General features: G+C 49.8%; 7 protein-coding genes across 7 annotated transcripts; 4 read left to right on the forward strand and 3 right to left on the reverse strand.

Annotated features, from left to right (window-relative positions):
- Positions 1-1,290: 1,290 nt before the first annotated feature.
- N7481_009512 (uncharacterized protein) lies at positions 1,291-2,055 on the forward strand (the record flags this gene model as incomplete). Its single annotated transcript, XM_057268731.1, has 2 exons — positions 1,291-1,866; positions 1,921-2,055. 2 exons carry the CDS (start codon positions 1,291-1,293, stop codon positions 2,053-2,055), a joined length of 711 nt encoding a protein of 236 aa, XP_057119408.1.
- A 669-nt stretch (positions 2,056-2,724) lies between these two features.
- On the forward strand, positions 2,725-3,138 carry N7481_009513 (S24/S26 family peptidase; the record flags this gene model as incomplete). Its single annotated transcript, XM_057268732.1, has 2 exons — positions 2,725-2,873; positions 2,928-3,138. 2 exons carry the CDS (start codon positions 2,725-2,727, stop codon positions 3,136-3,138), a joined length of 360 nt encoding a protein of 119 aa, XP_057119409.1.
- A 719-nt stretch (positions 3,139-3,857) lies between these two features.
- On the reverse strand, positions 3,858-4,354 carry N7481_009514 (uncharacterized protein; the record flags this gene model as incomplete). Its single annotated transcript, XM_057268733.1, has 2 exons — positions 3,858-3,912; positions 3,981-4,354. 2 exons carry the CDS (start codon positions 4,352-4,354, stop codon positions 3,858-3,860), a joined length of 429 nt encoding a protein of 142 aa, XP_057119410.1.
- A 998-nt stretch (positions 4,355-5,352) lies between these two features.
- On the reverse strand, positions 5,353-7,210 carry N7481_009515 (TPR repeat protein; the record flags this gene model as incomplete). The annotated part of the gene is made up of 3 exons (XM_057268734.1): positions 5,353-5,894; positions 5,956-6,561; positions 6,655-7,210. 3 exons carry the CDS (start codon positions 7,208-7,210, stop codon positions 5,353-5,355), a joined length of 1,704 nt encoding a protein of 567 aa, XP_057119411.1.
- A 661-nt stretch (positions 7,211-7,871) lies between these two features.
- On the reverse strand, positions 7,872-9,461 carry N7481_009516 (putative nucleoside hydrolase; the record flags this gene model as incomplete). Its single annotated transcript, XM_057268735.1, has 6 exons — positions 7,872-8,501; positions 8,588-8,887; positions 8,945-8,979; positions 9,048-9,217; positions 9,275-9,378; positions 9,429-9,461. 6 exons carry the CDS (start codon positions 9,459-9,461, stop codon positions 7,872-7,874), a joined length of 1,272 nt encoding a protein of 423 aa, XP_057119412.1.
- Positions 9,462-10,998: 1,537 nt separating this feature from the next.
- On the forward strand, positions 10,999-12,139 carry N7481_009517 (uncharacterized protein; the record flags this gene model as incomplete). The annotated part of the gene is made up of 2 exons (XM_057268736.1): positions 10,999-11,796; positions 11,828-12,139. The coding sequence occupies 2 exons, from the start codon at positions 10,999-11,001 to the stop codon at positions 12,137-12,139; spliced, it is 1,110 nt and encodes a 369-aa protein (XP_057119413.1).
- A 774-nt stretch (positions 12,140-12,913) lies between these two features.
- On the forward strand, positions 12,914-14,236 carry N7481_009518 (protein ERV29; the record flags this gene model as incomplete). Its single annotated transcript, XM_057268737.1, has 5 exons — positions 12,914-13,080; positions 13,230-13,342; positions 13,491-13,984; positions 14,046-14,110; positions 14,164-14,236. The coding sequence occupies 5 exons, from the start codon at positions 12,914-12,916 to the stop codon at positions 14,234-14,236; spliced, it is 912 nt and encodes a 303-aa protein (XP_057119414.1).
- Positions 14,237-14,503: the final 267 nt, after the last annotated feature.

A 14,503-nucleotide genomic window follows, 5' to 3' on the forward strand; every position in this document is an offset into this window, starting at 1 on the left:
ATTATCCAGCGTTTGTGTTTGTGACTTTGATATTTTGTATCTAACTGCTTTGATCGCGTTCAATAAGAAAACGGCTCTGTATTTTTCAACTACTAGTACGTGTGGAATAGTAGCTATATCGTAGATCTGTATGAACAATCTTTATACAAATGTCCTCCCTTCTGCTCTACTACGCACTTAGCCCAATCCTTCCTCTTTCATCGTGCGTTGACCTTTGAATGCTGCAAATTGTAGGTTTCCATGGTTAAGGAAATGGCCTCGGGAGGGAGAATCTAGAGATTTTGTATTATTATGTGCTTTACGTAGATAGTAAAATGAATATGTACATTAGTATGTAATTTTAGGGACCCTTGGTAAATCCAAAACACCCGCCAGGCACGAGGGTCACCCAACGACCTCTGAATTTGCCACAGATGATCTATCAATAGACTGCTATTCCTGGTCAAGCAGCAAATCCCGAACGCTATGTCCATAAAATCCAACATATGGGCCAAACTAAAGTTGCAGCGGGCCATTGATCGGCGAATTCTAGCTAAGAACCCCCACATTGTTGTGCACTAACTGTCTGTTTCAGAGCTGCCTCAAGCTAGATGATATATTTTGCGAGTCAGTCTTCGGTCGAGAATTCTGGATAATTTCGACTATAACATTGCCATCCCTGCAACACAAGCTGTGCTTTATTCAGTAGCACCTCGCGAGGATATATTACTAAGAGGATTTCACGATAGATCCTCCCAGTTGGCCCACCCGTTCCTTCGGCCCCCCCGGCCCCCACGCACCTGGGCATTGCCCCTGCCCCATCCCATCGAAGTGGACCAACCAGACTTGGTGACTCGGCCTCCAGCTCTGTTAAGCCTTGTTAAGCCATGAACCTCCTGCATGCCGCCCCCAAGCTAGCCTTCCAGTGACCCTGTTCGCGTGCTCAGGTGGGTATTCCTCAGACGATTAAACATTGAGATGGACGTATCCCACCTGCCCCTAACTAATTACATCATCATCTCACGAATCTCCACTCCCCACCTGCCCCCTGAAGCCTCTGCATTTTCCGGAAGAGTTGGACATGTAGTTACGGCCCCTTGTTACTTTACAATGGGGCGGTTTATGTTTAGATCGCCCGGTGAGTAGGCTACGGCATACAAGGCGCCCGACTCTACGTCACAAGACACGTACACGTCCCTTTCCATATCGATAGCCTAAGAATGCTTCATTCAGTCAACAAGTTTACCCTTCGATGCGAGAATATTCTGTCAGAACACCAGAGCAGCCTTTGCACTCTCTTCCTCCATAAAGATGGCTCCAACTATAACCAGTCCCAAACAGCCGATTGCAGTTCGTCTTGATCATATTGCTTCCAGACCCACCACGCTTCGGGTCAACCGTCATAGCCTGAGTTGGTCTGGGGGCGATTTTACCATCTCGGAGTTGGTAAATGCCGAAGGCGGTTCTTCTGGCGACACGTCTCCTCTGTTCACTGTCAATGGCAAAGTTGCATCTTTCACCCAGCGACATCAATTCCTCGATCAAACCGGTCTTCCGCTCTTTGACATCACACGAAAGGCGGCTGGTGTGACATGGTTCGTTAGACTTCCTGATGAGGGATCTTCTCGTGAGCCCATTGCTACGATTGCACCTCGATGGAGCTATTTCAAGGACAAATTTGATGTTTATATATCAAATGCTGCCATGAACGGAGAAGAGATTTTGATTGAAGCTCGCGGGCAAGATATCTGGAAATTGAGGACGAATTTCTACGCCAATGGCTCCTTGGTGATGACATCGAAAAGGACAGACAAGCTTACGGCATATATTCCCGGTAAACACCCTGAATGGCAGATGGATGTTGCAAAAGGCATAGATCTGTCCCTGGTGAGCCTCAAACCTATATGAACTCATTGAAAGCTATCTAAATATATTTCGAAGGCGGCAGTCTTATCGGTCTATCTGGCTGAGCTTATGTTTCATAGCTCCATGCCATCTTCGCACAACTCTGTCAGTGATACCCAGGGATCATCGAGGGAACAAACTAGCTCTGGATCAAAGGATGCTATTCGTTGATACCCAATGGGTTGCGCTGCCAGCGTTGAGAGAAGTGTAGGTTACCAAATAGCCCCGTCGGCACCTATAACATGCAATCGCCTGTTAATGAAACGAATATCTCATCGCAGAAAGAACTCAAATATTATTGCCGTATATATATGAATCAGTTTCTCATTTTACTTCGAATCATTTTTGGAACATTGCTACATGTTTGGAGAGGACTGTTATTCCACATGTCATATAGTTTCTTACTACTAGTATGGCAGATGGTCACTGTTTGACTGAATTACAAGATTTAAAGATATTCAGCAAATACTCTCACCCAGCTCATTTTCCGGTAGGATTTATATGAAACTAGACTTGTTAAGAGATAATATTACGTGTGAATGAATTATCTAAAGAGTAGATTGCTCAATGAAAAGTCGCAAAGTTTGGCCCCCACGGCCCCCAACCTTCCCAGGAATATCCCTCGCCTATAAAGCCCCTTGATGCGCCAAATCATATTCTCGCATCTAATAGTCCTTTGAAAGGACTGGATATTCAAAAAATAAAAAGATGCATATCCAAAATTTTCTTAAAAGCACTCTCACACTTCTTTTGGTCCTTGCCACCCCTTTTACAATATGGAAAGCTCTCTCCTTCGCCACGGCCAGTTCGTACCCAATTGTCGTGGTAATATCCGAATCAATGGCACCGGCATTCCATCGTGGCGATATCCTATTTCTGTCAAATCGAAGCTCTGAAGTGTACGCTGGGGATATCCCCGTTGTTTGGTTCCCGGGAAACCCTTTACCGATGGTGCACCGGGCACTGAACGTCATGATTGACGGTAACAAGTGAGTCTCTGAACTATGAGCGACTTGTCAAAATATTCGTGCTAATAAGGAAAGACAACAAATTCTTACAAAAGGAGACAATAACCCTGTCCATGATCGCTCATTATACCCCCCAGGTCAGTCATTTGTGGCGCGTAAGGAAATTGTCGGGCTAGTCAAGGGATATCTGCCCTTCGCTGGATGGTTCACAATCGCACTCAGTGAATATCCATGGCTGAAGGGTGTAGGAATGGCCGTTCTAGGCGGTTTAGCGCTTTTCACTTGAGTTGGAGCTTGCTGTGGCATTTAAATTGCATTGATAGGGCTTAAAAGGCGGTAATTAAAGAATTAATTGATTGATTCCAAGGTTGATTAAGGTTAAAGGGTATTCTATGCTAGATATATAAGTATCAATCTAGTAGGGTAAAATCCGATGACTCTTGTAAAGAGCCCAGATATGACAAAGATCAGATAGTAACATTGTGCATTTACTGTTCCTTGATTTTCTGATCCTTGTCACTAATTTGAACAAATAGCCACACATTCGAGGTTTGCCTAATAAGATATTGTCAATGATTTGCAGCCTTTATAGACAGCAATGCTATATTCATCTTGAAAAATTCATATAGGGATCTGTATATCAGACTGCAGCTTAACTCCGTTCCCGCACCAATTTTCTGCCTTAGCCCAATTTGAAGCAGATCTACTCCGTACTTAGGGTCCCTCTACGTGCTTTCCGATATCACCCTTTATTTCATCTGCCCTTCTCCTCTTTCCTCACTCCTCTCTTATATCCATGGTTCGTCAAATTGAAAATCACATTTTATTCACTATATGAAGACTCGGCAATTTACAATTCCGAGGACGATATCACAAACGCTAAAAAAACCCCATAGATAACACCCAGAAATCAACCCCCGAACTCATGTTTTTTTTCACTCGTCCGGTCAAAGACCAACTCATCCTAGGATTAAAACTTGAATCAATCTTCCCCAAAGTATTCCTTTACTCAAAATCACTTGGGTGGCACTTAGATACGCACTGCTTGTACCCATTGTTGCTATAATCCACGAATTAGCCTCTTGGCCTTCAATACAGAAAAGACAATCTCGGAAACCTTCAACTTACCAGTACTCATCCTCATCCGGCATCGCAATCGTGCACGTCTGTGACTGCAATGAGCACAGCTCGTTACAGTGGTTGATGTGCTTGATGTGGTTGGGAATATTCGAGTTCAGTGGGATATTGGCATTTTGCGGGCCATGCGACGAGTGAGGCACGTTACTGCTACTGCCGTTCTTGACCGTTGACACACCCGTGACCAGTGCTCCCTTGGCTTTGGTGGCGGTGCTAGTGGTGGTCGCGTTATTGGGAGCTGTACCATTTCTGGGCACATGCACTGAGATGCGAGCGCCGTGGTAGGGGCCGGCGAATCGGGGCAGGACGGCCGCATTGGCGGTCATGGCCAGGAGGCAGAGGCCCACAACGTTGGTGAGTTGCATTATGGAGATCGGGTTTGGCAAGGGATAAATAATAATGTGGATAATCTGGGAGATTGACAATGCCAAATGATGCGGAGGATCAACTGTGATGGTAGATAGAGATGAGAATAGATCGTGGATACAACCCCTCGGGTTATCGCTTTTATATAAACGCCCCCCCTTCAATCAAAAGCCGCTGAGTGGCTGGGCGTCAGACTCTAGCAACTAAAAAAAGCCTCCTGGATTGTGCAGCTGTAACCAGGACAGCTCTATAGCAGGTGTCGATCCCTGGATTACGGCATTCCACATTCCAGACGGGGGCTGCTAAGCTTTCCAGCACGACGCATCGGGGTAAGGCTTCATTTTGAAGAGGCTGGGGAAGCTTATGACGCTAAAATATGTAATTTTTTTTCGATTGGTTCCGTCAGACGCATTCGATGCATGGCTAAGGTACGAAATTATGATGGAGAACAAGTATAGACCTGGCGGATCAAGCTCGGCGCGGCCCCGCGCCACATTCCACATCGCGGATAATGCATCAGCATCCTATCACAGCACCCATGAGGAATTTTAGAAAATCTCAGTTCTGTTCGAAGGTCGGAATAAGAGTCAGCGCCTGGTGAGAGTGGGCCCCTGCCAATATGACAGAAGCTCTGGCCAGATAAAGCCGTATGAAGCCCTAATAAGGCAATATCGTGTCAGCAAGTCCAGTTGTCATCTATCTTAGACATCATTGGGTTTATCGAATTCCAGTTGCTGACGGGGTTCTAGGTGGGCCAATAGCCGTTGTCATTGTGCCTACATTGCACTTGGATGAATTAAACTTCAACCCTATTTGCCACTAGGAGATCGAAGGCCCCAGTACAGGGTGAATGCAAATATGATACATTTTGTTTGAACTAGCGGACACGCTATTCTACTAGCTAGTATTAAAGGATCGCTGAGCCGACCCGCTTTCCAATTGCAGCTACAAAATTATCGGTGTAGCTGAAACGTCCCAAATACCTCATCCGTCAAGATTACGAGGTAACACAATCAAAGGCATACCAGTGAAACTCTGGATAAACCTCTCTGTTCAACACTGCCAATGTCCAAGCATGAACACAATTGTGCATGGTCCAAGATTGTGAAGCCGGCATACTTCCCTCTGTTTGTGTGACATCCAAGAAGCAAAACTCTACCAATATCTCCATCAGATGCCGAATACGCCTATCTTCTGTCTTCATCTGGTGCTGCCAGTAGTCGGGTACATTCCCTCTCCCCGGCGAAATGAGCTCGTGTTGGACTTTCGGGTTATCAAAGTAGGCCAACCACGCGAGTAGTTTCGCCGCCTCTGGAGAGGTCGATTTTAATCTTGCGAATGATTTGTTCCAGACCGTATGTAGCGTTTTGTTATACTCCGGGAGTCTCATGTAGTTGTAGGAGTTGAAGATCCAATGGTCCTTATACTCCTTGAGATAATATTCAAGGGTGCATTTATTTCGCCGGATGTAGGCCCCGGCTGTAGCCAGCGCTAAGGGAAGTCCCCCAAGCAGCTTTACAATCTCTTTCGCAGCTGGATCTACAACGCTATTAGCTTGGGCTTTTCAAGTGTTTGTCTGTGCGCAAGGGATCAGTCATACCTGTCACACTGTTCGCTCTTTCAGATCGGGCTGCCAGGACCGCCAGACTACCCTCCTCATCCAGCGACCGCAAACAAAAGGAGATACCAGGCACAGAAGTCGGGGATTGAGTGGTGATCAAGATTGAGCCGTGGGCGCCGCCGGGAAAATAGTTGCTAATACTGAATTGATCAGGGTCATCATATTCATCAAATATCAATAGCCACCCTGTATTCTTCGGGTCCGATAGCCACCGCAATGTATGGTGTACGGCATCTTCGCTTTCCGGCATCTTTTTAAATATTCTTTTCGCGATTCGTCTAAAGCTCTCCTTCAGCTTCGACTTGGATGTTGCATTGAGCAGAATAACCGAGTCGTAAGCCGGGAAGTCACGCTCACAGTAGAGCTTTGCGTATGCGATAGCCAACTGGGTTTTCCCCAGGCCTCCCTTGCCATTAATTGTTAGGCATTGCTGTCTTAGAGGCTTCTGGATTGGGTTCAAAATTCTTGTCATTTCCGCGAGTTCGTTGTCGCGACCTTTGAAATAATTGGGATCGATACATGTTGTTTGGCTAAGGTTCATTCCGACGCCATGGTGGAAGCTGAAACCAAGCTCGGGTTGGTTTACTATTTATGGAATCAGCACTGACTTACTTAATACTATCATCGCAGTATTTACCGCCGCAATTGGAGTCGCGAAACTGATCCTTCAATACTCACCGTAATTGTATTGCTGTATGCCACCAATATTTTGCTGTCCATAAATGTTGTTCTGGAGTCCATAGGCCTGGTTCTCACAGCGGAGTTCGACCTCTCTGCCATTATCAAAAAACTTGGGAAGATTCTTTTCTCGTTCAGTCTTCTTTTCTGGCCTTGTGGAATGAATTATATCGTTGTTGGCCAAATCCTCGACGTCCTGGAACATGTCCACCTCTCGGCTCATATCTTCGGATCCAGAGGTTGAATAGCATGTCGATGAGCGATTACTTTCCCGAGGAATTATCCTGGCTATGACCTCTCGCAGTGCACGAGACTTTTTGTCGCAGGCGTCGAACTTCTTATTCAAGTCCCAATAGAGGTTTTCCGGCAAAGCATCGTTTGAGTCGCTTTGGGGATTGCGGGCCGTTTCGCGCGTCATTACCATCGTCCCGTCAAGTGTTCCCCAAAGATTTCCGGCTACTTTGAGATAGTCGTAAGCTCGCTGATAATTCTGAAGTGATTGATCCAGTAATGTGCCGACTGTGGAAAAAACGCCGATATTTTCGATGCCTGGCATGTTCAGGATGCGAAAGATCAACTTTCGCGATGAAGACCCAAAGAAAGAAGGAAAGGAATTAGAAGGAAACAAGAAAGTTAGATAGCTATAAAAGATGACGACGGTCGATGAATGCTCCGCGTAGTGGTAGGGGAAATGGGGGGGGGGCGCCAAATAACTTATATGGAGTACTAGTCAGCGCATCATGCAACTGATCAGCAATCTCAAAACAAGACATTGTTTTGATCCAGCGACACGGTATGACTATCAGCGCTAAGGCAAAGTGTGACGAAACGTCCCAAAATGGCCATGCTGCAGATCTTCCCAGTGGTTGGCCTGGTTGATGTCGTGCCGGGCCAATCATGTTGGGGGGAATAGCGCGCGGCTATACAGACAAGGATTATTTTTAGGATTATCCACACCCGAGAAAAAGATCGATGCAGGCTGTCATCCTGAAGACAAAGGGTGGAGTGATTTCATCTGCCCAGGTGCATAAGAGCTAACTAGACTAGGCAAGTTTGACAGTTTCGATTCGGATGCACGCAATTGGATACTAGTCCCGTGGCCCTTTCATGCCGGGCGCTACTAGTGATTCTACACTATAACTTATGCCAACAAAGTGATCAGACATGATTATATTCATTCATCCATCTATATCATCAACTCTATAGTCATAAATAATCTAACCAAACAGCTTGTCCATAATGATCTGGCCAAAGTTAGATTCCGCCGGCGACTGGTCCATCCGATAGATACGGTTGCCAGCGCGAGCACTCAACCACAACCCATGGTCACTCGAGGTTTCCTCTTCACCTTCGATACGGTGACGATTACGACGATCCACGACACACATACCACGGGTCCATTGGCCAGTCGTTTCGACGCGAATATCTTCAGGCGAGTTGGGTGCGGGCGCCCAGCGCGAATCCTCGGTCGTCAAGGCATACCAGACGCAGACAGGGTCGTGCAGACTCAATTGAGCATCGTCACCAACATGGCCCGGGTGCAGGCGTTCCAAGGTACGGAACGTGTGTCCCATGAACGCATTGACCCATTCCGCGAGGGGAGAACCCTTCTCCAGGAGCGGGGCGACAGCAGTGCGGAACTGACCACGGGAGATGTTGTGGCGCAGAGTGATGTCCAGCGGGAAGAGGCGCAGCGTCAATTGCTTGCTCAACTTAGCTGGGTACGGAGGTAGCTGTGAAGTGGTTGACGGGGGCAAAGTTGAGTTGGGGTTGGGCGATGTAAGAGCGAAGACCCGGGCAGCGGCAAAGGCATCTGCGTAGGCATTGAACTCGCCAACTGGAGTTACCTGCAGAAGTTGATTAGGTCAATTCGGAACTTGCATTGGTGACGCGGTGCGGGGCGTAAGGGGGAAATGTTGGAAAGTGTACTAACATTGCCGGGTTCGTTGACGGCACCACCCATTACAACCACCTCCTTCACGCGGAGGAAAGTCTCTGGGTCTTCGGCCGCTGCCAGTGCCAGGTTGGTGAGGGGACCGACAGCCACCAAAGTGATTGAATCCGGTTCATTCTCGCGTAGTGCACGGAGAATCTCCTTGTGCGCGGGGATCTTAGATGGGATGAACGAATGATCCCCCGAGCAGTTGTCCGCGTCCGCGGATTGAATACCGTGGGAGTCACGGACGGGGTCGAAGAGATGCGCCCACTCCTGGTTGGGAGTGAGATGCGGGTGCTATGCAGCAACAATCAGCTGGATTTGTTCTGGTACGGAGAGGTGATTTAGACATACGCTAGCATGGATACCTCCGAGTCCATCGGTGCCATCTGCGGGGTAATGATTAACCAAAGTACCGTATGCAGGTGAAGGAGGGGGGGAGAAAAAGAGAATGTACGGAAATAGTCTGCCAACATCTTCTGGTCCTCGAGAGGATCCTCGGCGCCCACGGCTACAATAGGGCGCGAGGCGCGCATTGCACCGAAGCCCTCGGGGCGTCCATTCTCGCGACGCCACTGGGCCTCGCGTTCAAGGATGTGGAACATGGACACCACATTGCGAAGACAGCTAATGAAATGATCAGGTCGAGTCGTGATTGGAGGAAGAGGATGAATAACGGCTCACTTTTGGACTTCGATGTTACCAAAGGTCAAAGAAATCAACAAGACCTCGACTTCCTCTGGCTTAGCGGACAGAGCTAGCAGCAGAGCGAGGATGTCGTCGATACCCTGGTTATTATGAGCTGATGTGTAGTAGTAGTGGCATTGAAATCACCTACCGGATCGGTATCGATAATGATTTTCTTTGCCATTGTGAAGGTAGATGATGAAAGGGTGGGATATAAATGGGAAGTTGTTGAAGTTAAAGATAAATTGATTGATTGATCTTTGGTAGTCACCTACCGTAACCTTCGGAACTAATCTGCTTGCTGCCAGGGCGGCTTGGCCCGGGCCTCTCATCCGCCTCAGGCACAACACTGTAGTAATTGCATACTGCATACAGTGACTACGAGTAGTGAACTACTGGTTGACCTAGTATACCATAGTACTCCATACTCCGTCCTATCTCAAGGTCTGTTACTCCGTAGACCATCTCCCGGCACGGCAGATGACCGGGTTTACCTTCCGGCCCCTCGTGGCGGACGTGAAGCCGCCTGCAAGGGATGGCGCCGAGTCCCTGCCGGATCGACGCGCATCTTGAACACTTGGCTGGCCACGCCCAGACGGTCCTTGCAACCAAACACAGTACGTAGTCAGGGAGGGGGAGGGAGTTCCACCGTGGAGGTGGAAAGGTGGAAATGAGATCCCCGACCACTGGAGGAGACGTGGCCTGTTCGCGAGACACCGACAGCTCTCTCCACTGGAGAAACTAGAGAAACCAATTCGATCTCAGGAGTCTGGCTGTACTGTACGGGGTAATCTGAATACCACACTGCCCCCGACCCCAGCTTATCGTATACAGTGCCGGGGCCCCATGAGATGCTGGGCCCTGGCCTGCTGCAATAAGATCGTAGTACTTGACTCTCACCTCAGGTACAGACTGTACCGATTATACTTGCACAACCCGTTGTCTCAGGCTGTGCAACACTTCCTTCAATATATCTCGACATAATGTACTTGACTCGGTTGTACAATCACGAGGGGAAATGGTGTGCCCGTACTGTCACAGAATTACCGTATCGTACCGGAGATTCAAGGTGGCCTCTTCCAGTCCTTTTCTCTCCTGGACTTCTCTCCTGTCTCTTCCTTTGCGACGCTTTTTTCTTTTCCTTCGTTTAACGCCTTCATTCACGCCATCAATTGGATCTTTCCATTGATTTCTCTACCCTGTGTTGTTTTGCCTCGCCTCTTCCCCCCATCCTCTCCCCGTCGTCCGAGCGCAACCCCCCCCATCGCGCCCCCGGATCAACCCTCCTCAACGACGCATCATCTCATCACCATCACCCGCGGACCTGATTTCAGCAATCACGTCCCTTTGGCTCTCTTCTTCTCCTTAAGTTTGGCCTCTTGAGCTCCGGACGGCCTCGAGGCGAACCAATTTCTTTGAGAACCTTGACAGATGCGTGATCTCGATCTCGCCCTTTAAACCCCGATCTTCTTCCTCGACCACCTCCCGCTCTTCGGTCTTACAGTTGCGCGTGTCGACCTAATTGTGCGCGTGCGCAATTGTCACACCTCCTGAACCAAGTTCTCCCCGGTCATTCATTTCCACAACCACAACCATTTCACCACGAAAGGCCAATCAATAGTACGTTCCCGAAAACACCGGTAGACTCAGAAAATCGGACCGGTGGAAAAAGAATTGGATGAAAGAAACTGACCTGTTTCGTCCGTAATAGCTCGATGACCATGAATCCCTATATTAGCTGGGCCATCCTACTGGTCGTGGCTGGTGGTCTCGGGTGGTACTACACCAACGGTGCGGCCCCGAAAGCCAAAGCCCCCGTCCCAGCGCCTCTTGAGAAGGCTCAGGTGGCTCCCAAGAAGCCTAAGCGCAAGACCAAGCCCTCCGAACCCGCCCCGGCAAAGAAGCCCGAGGTGAAGACCGTCATCTCTCCCCCAGCCACCGAGGATGAGGAGCCCGAGGAGGAGATCGACCCCCGGGAGATGGCCCGTCGCCAGACTGCTATCAAGAACGGTATCCCCCAGACCGCTGCCTCCAGCACCAAGAACAAGAAGAAGAAGCTGCAGAAGAAGGCTGCTCAGCTCGAGGTTGGCTCTCACGCCTCTTCGACCACCGGCGCTGAGGCCGATGACGATCTTTCTCCCGCTGTCTCCCCTCTGGTCAGCGCTACCGTTCCCTCCGCCGGTGATGTCGACGACATGATTGAGACCCCCGCCGCTGCCGCAGCTGCCAAGGTCCTCCGTGTTACTGGTGACCTGCCTGCCCAGGCCGAGAAGAAGGCCAAGAAGGAGGCTGTTCCCGAGAAGAACAAGAAGGCGCGTGCCCACCAGCGCAAGAACGATGAGCGCAAGGAGCAAGCCCGTCTGGATGAACAGGACCGCCAGAAGAAGCTGGAGCAGCACCGCCGGAACGTTCCTGAGCTCCAGGCAACCTGGTCCCAGTCCCACGCCAACAACGCCTGGGAGAACAAGGCCGCGACCAACGGTGTCTCCAAGCCCGTCCCCGCCCCCGCTGCTAGCAATGTCCAGCTTCTGGACACCTTTACCCCCCCAGGCTGCGAGCACCAATGAGTGGGAGCAGGGTCTTCCCACTGAGGAAGTCCAAGAGCAGATGGCCAAGGCCGCCGTTGCCGACGACGCATGGACCCAGGTTAAGACCAAGAAGGGCGGTAACAAGAAGGAGAACAAGAAGGGTGGCAAGACTGACGAGAGTGTTAGCGAGACCAGCGCTTCCGAGGCCAAGCCTGCCTCAGTCACTTCTGCTCCGGCTCCTGTCAAGCCTCGGGTTACCATCACCCCAACCTACCTGCCCGACCTGCGCTCCCGCGAGAAGGGTCACCCTCTGGACTCGGATTGGGCAGCCTGATTGACTGATCTCCCCCCTCTCTCTTCTCCCTCTGATCTTCACCATCGATCCCTGATCATCGATCCCGCCGCATATGCCAATCCTCCCTTTCACTGTGACTTGTACTTTTTATCTCCCCCTTGATTATGGCTTTGGCGTTTCGGTTGTGTCCCCATAATACCAGCATCCTTCCCTCTGCTCGACAGAGAGAAGAGACAGCGCGCGCAAAATGCGAGCCCCTTCCATGGGGGACTGGCGAGAAACAAAACCCAATGGGCCTGTGTTTGTAGCTCAAAACGTGTACTTTTTTTTCATTTCTCTTCTTTTATGGTCCCTCTCTCTCCCCCCTCTCTCTCACTCTCTCTCTCTCTCTTTCTAAATTCAATGGAAAGCATCGAAGCAATTAAGCAATTGGAAACAAACCGCAAACCACAAACCACAAACCACAAACCCTGTTTACGGAGAAGTGTGAAAAGTAGTTTAAAATCGAAACCCCCAATCAGGCCTCCTCAAAATGAGTAGGTTGTCTATAAATAATACAAATAATATCAAAATACCAAGTTTCGTTCCAGGGTGAACACGACTGTCGTCACCTTACCCAAAACGGACTAGCGTTGAGTTCCGGGCAGCGTGGCCTGAAGAGGACCGCTTTGTATAACCGGCTCCACCCATTATTTACCTTCTCCGAGTCTACTCCTCTCTTCCTTCAACCTCGAAGTCCCTCGATCTTGCCCCTCCCCTCCCTCCAACCTTCTCAACTCCAGCTCTCTCACCATTCACCCTCCCTCATTCGCCATGGCCCAAATCCGTGGCACTGCGGGCTACAACCTCGGCCACCAGAACCCTTTCGGTGGGCCTGGCAGCGCAGATGCCACCAGCGATCCTAGCCCGCTCGATGCGATTCGCGAGCAGACCAGCAAGATCGAGGACTGGCTCGACACCATGGCCGACCCCGTCAAGCCGTATGTTGCACCTCCGACCCATTGAATACAGCTTGTGGTGGCCGCTAGCCGTTACAAGCTGCTACCCGCCACCGTTCTCCGGGGTCGCCCCCAACCCCAAAACAAGGGATCTTCAAGGCATGCCACTGACACGGTGTTCTCTTTTGCAGGTATCTTCCCGCGATCGGCCGCTTTCTCATCGTCGTGACCTTCATTGAGGACTCACTGCGCATTCTCACACAATGGAGCGACCAGCTCCTCTACCTGCATGATTTCCGGGGCAGTAAGAGACCCTTGCCCACACACCCCCCCTCTCTCCGCACCAGCCGAGGAAGGGCGCTAGCTCAACCCCGACCAAAACACAAGGGAAAACAACAAAAAATTGACAAAAATGTACCGCTGTTCTAACCCGGTTTCTTTGTAACCTCTAGTTCCCTGGGGAATCACACACCTTTTCCTCATTGTCAATGTCATCGCCATGTCCGTCTGCTCCACCCTCGTCATCGCTCGCAAGCGCACCGAGTACGCTGTCGCCGGATTACTAGCCGTGGTCGTCACCCAGGGTCTCGGATACGGCCTCATCTTCGACCTGAACTTCTTCCTTCGCAATCTGAGTGTCGTCGGCGGTCTTCTTATGGTCATATCCGACTCCTGGGTTCGCAAGAAGTTTGTTCCGGCCGGTCTGCCCCAGCTTGACGAGAAGGACCGTAAGATGTATGTGCAGTTCGCCGGGCGCGTCCTGCTCATCTTCCTCTTCATTGGTTTCGTCTTCGCTGGCGCGTGGAGCTTCTGGCGTGTCCTTGTTAGTCTGTTTGGTCTTGTCGCTTGCGTGATGGTCGTTGTTGGCTTCAAGGCTAAGTGGAGTGCTATTATCTTGGTGGTTCTGCTGAGTGTCTTCAATATTCTGGTTAACAACTTCTGGACGGTATGTTTTTTTTACCCTTAAATCGCGGTTTTCTGTTCAATTGACTGACTATTATTATTAGCTTCACCCTCACCACCCCCACAAGGACTTCGCCAAGTACGACTTCTTCCAGATTCTGTCGATTGTGTATGTCTCCTCTCTTTCCAGCTAGCCTTTTGTCATTTACTAATAAATCCCAGTGGTGGTCTGCTCCTCCTAGTCAACATGGGTCCTGGTCAACTGAGCATGGACGAGAAGAAGAAGGTCTACTAGAGAAGGAGAGCAGAGCATAGTAGAGCAAGACGACCAGCGCGCTCCTCTATATACCCCGTGACTTTTACAACCAATTGACAAGCATGGTCCAACCAATCGGAAATGGGTGTGGAATTTTGGAGGAAACCCGCCGGTCCGACCCCTTCGTTCTAAAACAACACATACCGACCTTCTTTCTAGACATTCCCCGCGTGGGTATGCATCTAGTGAAGGTTCCGTTATCCCTTGTCTATTCTCTGTCTTGGCCGCAAGAAGACAACTACTATA

Source organism: Penicillium waksmanii (assembly GCF_028829765.1).
Source record: "Penicillium waksmanii strain IBT 27052 chromosome Unknown utg000008l:1.0-5622682.0:1.0-5626561.0, whole genome shotgun sequence".
Classification (NCBI taxonomy): domain Eukaryota; kingdom Fungi; phylum Ascomycota; class Eurotiomycetes; order Eurotiales; family Aspergillaceae; genus Penicillium; species Penicillium waksmanii.